This window comes from Cucurbita pepo, chromosome LG02 (genome assembly GCF_002806865.2).
Source record: "Cucurbita pepo subsp. pepo cultivar mu-cu-16 chromosome LG02, ASM280686v2, whole genome shotgun sequence".
In the NCBI taxonomy this organism is placed as follows: domain Eukaryota; kingdom Viridiplantae; phylum Streptophyta; class Magnoliopsida; order Cucurbitales; family Cucurbitaceae; genus Cucurbita; species Cucurbita pepo.
In genome coordinates, this window is record NC_036639.1 from 4,151,527 (window position 1) to 4,155,494 (window position 3,968).

Here is a 3,968-nt window from a genome sequence, read left to right on the forward strand (position 1 = left end):
AAGTTGGTAGAACTTATATCCATCAAGATTTTCTCATAAGGAAGGGTTGTCAAGATGTATCTTTCAAATTTTTTTCATTGGCCGACCCTAACGTTGGTTCTTTGTTATCTATTGATCGAAAGAGTCTCCTTTCCTACAGTACAACGTTATACATTTTGGGATCTCAAATGGATTGTTTTTCTTGATCGAGCTATGTTGTAGATAAAATAGTATGGTCTGCGGTCGATCTTTGCCAATAGGTGTTGGACAACCTCAGGTGCTTTGTGGTCAATCTCAACCAACAAGTGTTTGGCGGGTTTCAATTTGTTTTTCTTCACTTGTTTAGTGTTAAGACAAAAGAGGATGAGAATTGGGCTGAACTAGCATCACATGAATCGAGGATGCTAGGTGCAAGCAAGCCTCATCTGAGGCCGACCAGAAAACTTTAGCTTCAACCTAAGTTTCTCTTTCATTCTTTTGATTAGAGGCCCAACTCTAAGTTTCTCTTTCATTACTTCAATAGCAATATTCAAATTTGCCTAAGATGACAAATATTCCAAGTTCATCACTACCAAAGAAAAAAAAGTATATTCCAATTGAAAGTGAACTTACATTAATCACTCTATGCAAGTTCAATAGAGGACATCTTTTGAAGAAACTTTCTAGAATTGTAATAAACAAACAAATACTAAGTTGCCATTCAGAACTACATGTTCTTTTACTGCTTTTTAAGCACATGTGAAGTTTATCTTCCAAGTCAAGGAACTCATCAGAGACAACACTAGAAACATTCACATTTAACCATCTAAACAAGTATTTGAATTGGAATTCTAAACCAGCCCACAATTATATTTTCCCATCTCTATGGATTGAATGATTAGAAATGCAATCAGATCCTATGCTAACATAAATAATCAGAATTGAACTTCAGAATTGACCAACAGGTAGAAAAGGAGAAATTTACTTTAGTTACCCTATGACAGTACTAGTTTTAAAAATGCTGTTTCCTTCAGACCATAATGGACTTGTACATATAGTGGAGATTAGAAACAGAGAGATGGCTTGATCCAGGATGAAGGAAGACATAGTACTACTAAAAGACGCATCATTTGTTTGGTAATGGCTCAAATCTACCCAGCGTCACAGTTAAAAAGCATAGATAATCCTAGCATACTTTTATCAAGAACAAGAAATCTTGTTGAAAATAGCAGACTTAACTGTTGAGCTGGAACCAGAAGCATCTTAAGATCCTTGATCATCAGCCCTGCCATGTGTCACGGTCATGCTCGCAATCGCAACGTCCCCTGCCATGAAAAGTGCGATTGTGACACCATGCATAAGGGACTTGAATTAAGCATTAAAACTACATATTTAAAACATAAAACAGCAAAACATCACATTAACTACCTTCCTTTCCTTTTGTTTTACAGAAACGACATTATGTTAAAAAAAAAAAAAAAAATTACAAGGAGTAGCACAATAATAATTCATCCACAGACAATGAAGAACTAAAATAATTATACAACTCCAATGGATTCTTGCAGATAAAGTTTTGGGAACTGAGCAAACGACCATAAAATGACAGTCACAAAAAGATAACCATATCATGCACACAAGCAATAAAGCCTTGATTACAAGAATAATTATTACATTTTTCAAGTTGAAAAGGACATACTAACACAGATGTATGCCCAGATGGATGTTTTGGTGAAGTATAAAATATTCTCGAACAGTAATTTGGATAAGCTAGTCTTTCACTGTACAAACTTTAGTTGCTATCTCAAATTCACAAAGTCTACGAAGATGCTCAAGGCCTTACTTTTAAAGTTCATTAGAAATCTTAGCTTGTGGAAAACGTTATCCTAAAATTGAAAGAAATTATTAAGTCCACGAGGCAGAATAGCCACCCACAAAAGTCAACTATACAGTAACTGAATCCAAGGGGTAAACATCAAATGAATGAACTAGAACTCCAAAAGTTGACATATCACATACACAAAAGAAAAATCCCTCATGCCAGAAAGTCAATAACTTCTGTTGTATTCTTAAGTAATTACTTCCACTTCTTTATTTCAAATTTTCAAATAGCATCCCCGTTGGCTCATCCTGAATATGATGAAGAAAGAAATTAAGAACAAGACAGAGAAAAACTAACTACTAGTACTAGCTGAGTCTGAAAAAAGAACAAGATTATCAATGTAACGGCCCAAGACCACCGCTAACAGATATTTCCCTCAAGGTTTTTAAAATGCGTTTGCTAGGGAGAGGTTTCCACACCCTTTTAAAGAATGCTTCATTCTCCTCCCCAACCGATGTGGGATCTCACAATCAGGCTGCCCTTGGTCATGTAGTTACAACATCATTTCTTCGTAAGATAACTACTAACACAAGCTCAAACCACTCTGTATAAGGGCCAGAATCCCACAAAATAAGGTGCCAAAATGTATGGTATATTTTAAAGACAACAGATGAATCCCGCATCAATCACAATACATAAAACAGCAGTGAATAATGGTATTACATAATCCGACGGAACAACTTCTATCCAACTTATTTTGGTTCCGGCAGATGTCACAATTCTAATCTCCAAGAAGTTCCATTGTCTTTTTTCTTTTTTTTCTTTCTTTCTTTTTCTCCGCAAAGTCATCAATGACATTTCCAATCTGAAACTTTAATTCGAAAAAATTTCCACCGCCCCCCCGCCCCTCCTTTCATTTTCAGGAAACAATTGCACTCAATTATTGTAGTCATTACACTTTCTCTTCTTAAAGGTGATAATTGATAAAGCTGCATTCCAGAAGTGTTTGTCCCTTCCATTATTGCTATAGAAAGGGAGCAGAACTCCGATTCGTAGAGAAGGAAGAAACCTCACAGCATAATTATAATCACAGAAAAATCTATCATTCATCCAACATTATTGTCCTAAATAGAAAGAAAAAAAAAATCCAATATCCTGTTGGTAATACAAGTGAAATTTCTGAAAATAACAAACGAACCTAAGTTCACTTAACGACTTTCTGTACCGCATCATTAGGAGATTCCGCGAATTGATGATCCAATCTCTGCTTCTGCTGTTGTTGCAACAGAGATTTGCGCTCGATCTCCCGCCACTTGTTCATCGCAATTGTGAAAACAACTACAAAACATAATCAAATAGAACAATTAATAAATCGAAACAATCAAAATTTTAAAACAGATAAGAAAAAGAGGTGAATCGAAGAAATTTACATCCAGCACCGGCGAAATAGAGCAGACGTAGAACCTTAGGGCCCGCCGGACCAGCAACCTCTTCTCCCGTCATTCGCTTCTTCCTTCAGGCCGTCACCGTCGTCTCGTTGCCCTAACCCAGGGTTCTAGAAAAAGTCAAAATTTCAGATTTTCTTCACCTTCGCAAAATTAGGGGAAAAACAACGTCGTTTTTATTTTTAAGGTCAAACTGAAACTAAGGTTTGAAATAGGTGTTTGACCAAAGTAAAATGTAATTAATTCAAATATTGACTCTTTATTATTTATTTTTTTTATTTTTTTTAATAAAAGTAAAATTTTAATTTATAAATAACATGGTAGGAGATAATTATAACATTAAATAAATAAATAAATAGATATTTCATTTCAACACTAAAAACACACAAAAGAAATAAAATAAAATAAAATAACGAAAGCCAATTAATAAGTTTCTTTGGCAGTGCCAAAACCACCATCGCCCACTTCACCAAAATTCAATCGTTTAACCGTTCATGTTAGAAACCACGACTCTCTATAATGGTATGATATTTTTAATCTGTAACTTTCATCCACACCTCCGACTCCTTTTCTTTTGGAGTCTTAGTCATTTTTTACTATATCTTCGAGGAGCCTCGAGTCCTTTTTCTTTTGGAGCCTTTTGATTCTATTGACATGGCTAAGTTTAGGGCAGTCTCGAACTTTTTCTTTTGGAGTCTTTTGATTCTATTGACATGGCTAAGTTTAGTGTATGACTCTATACTATG

At 35.1% G+C, this 3,968-nt stretch overlaps 1 protein-coding gene across 2 annotated transcripts; it reads right to left on the reverse strand.

Annotated features, from left to right (window-relative positions):
• Positions 1-890: 890 nt before the first annotated feature.
• On the reverse strand, positions 891-3,385 carry LOC111786101. 2 transcript variants are annotated; one of them, XM_023666449.1, is made up of 3 exons: positions 3,208-3,385; positions 3,003-3,115; positions 891-1,283 (listed from the first exon to the last, which is right to left on the reverse strand). In XM_023666449.1, the coding sequence occupies exons 1-3, from the start codon at positions 3,278-3,280 to the stop codon at positions 1,260-1,262; spliced, it is 210 nt and encodes a 69-aa protein (XP_023522217.1). In that variant the 5' UTR covers positions 3,281-3,385; the 3' UTR covers positions 891-1,259. The 2 variants fall into 2 exon arrangements, with proteins under 2 accessions (XP_023522217.1, XP_023522224.1); XM_023666456.1 differs by having other exon boundaries at positions 2,976-3,115; positions 3,208-3,383.
• Between the last annotated feature and the right edge of the window lie 583 nt (positions 3,386-3,968).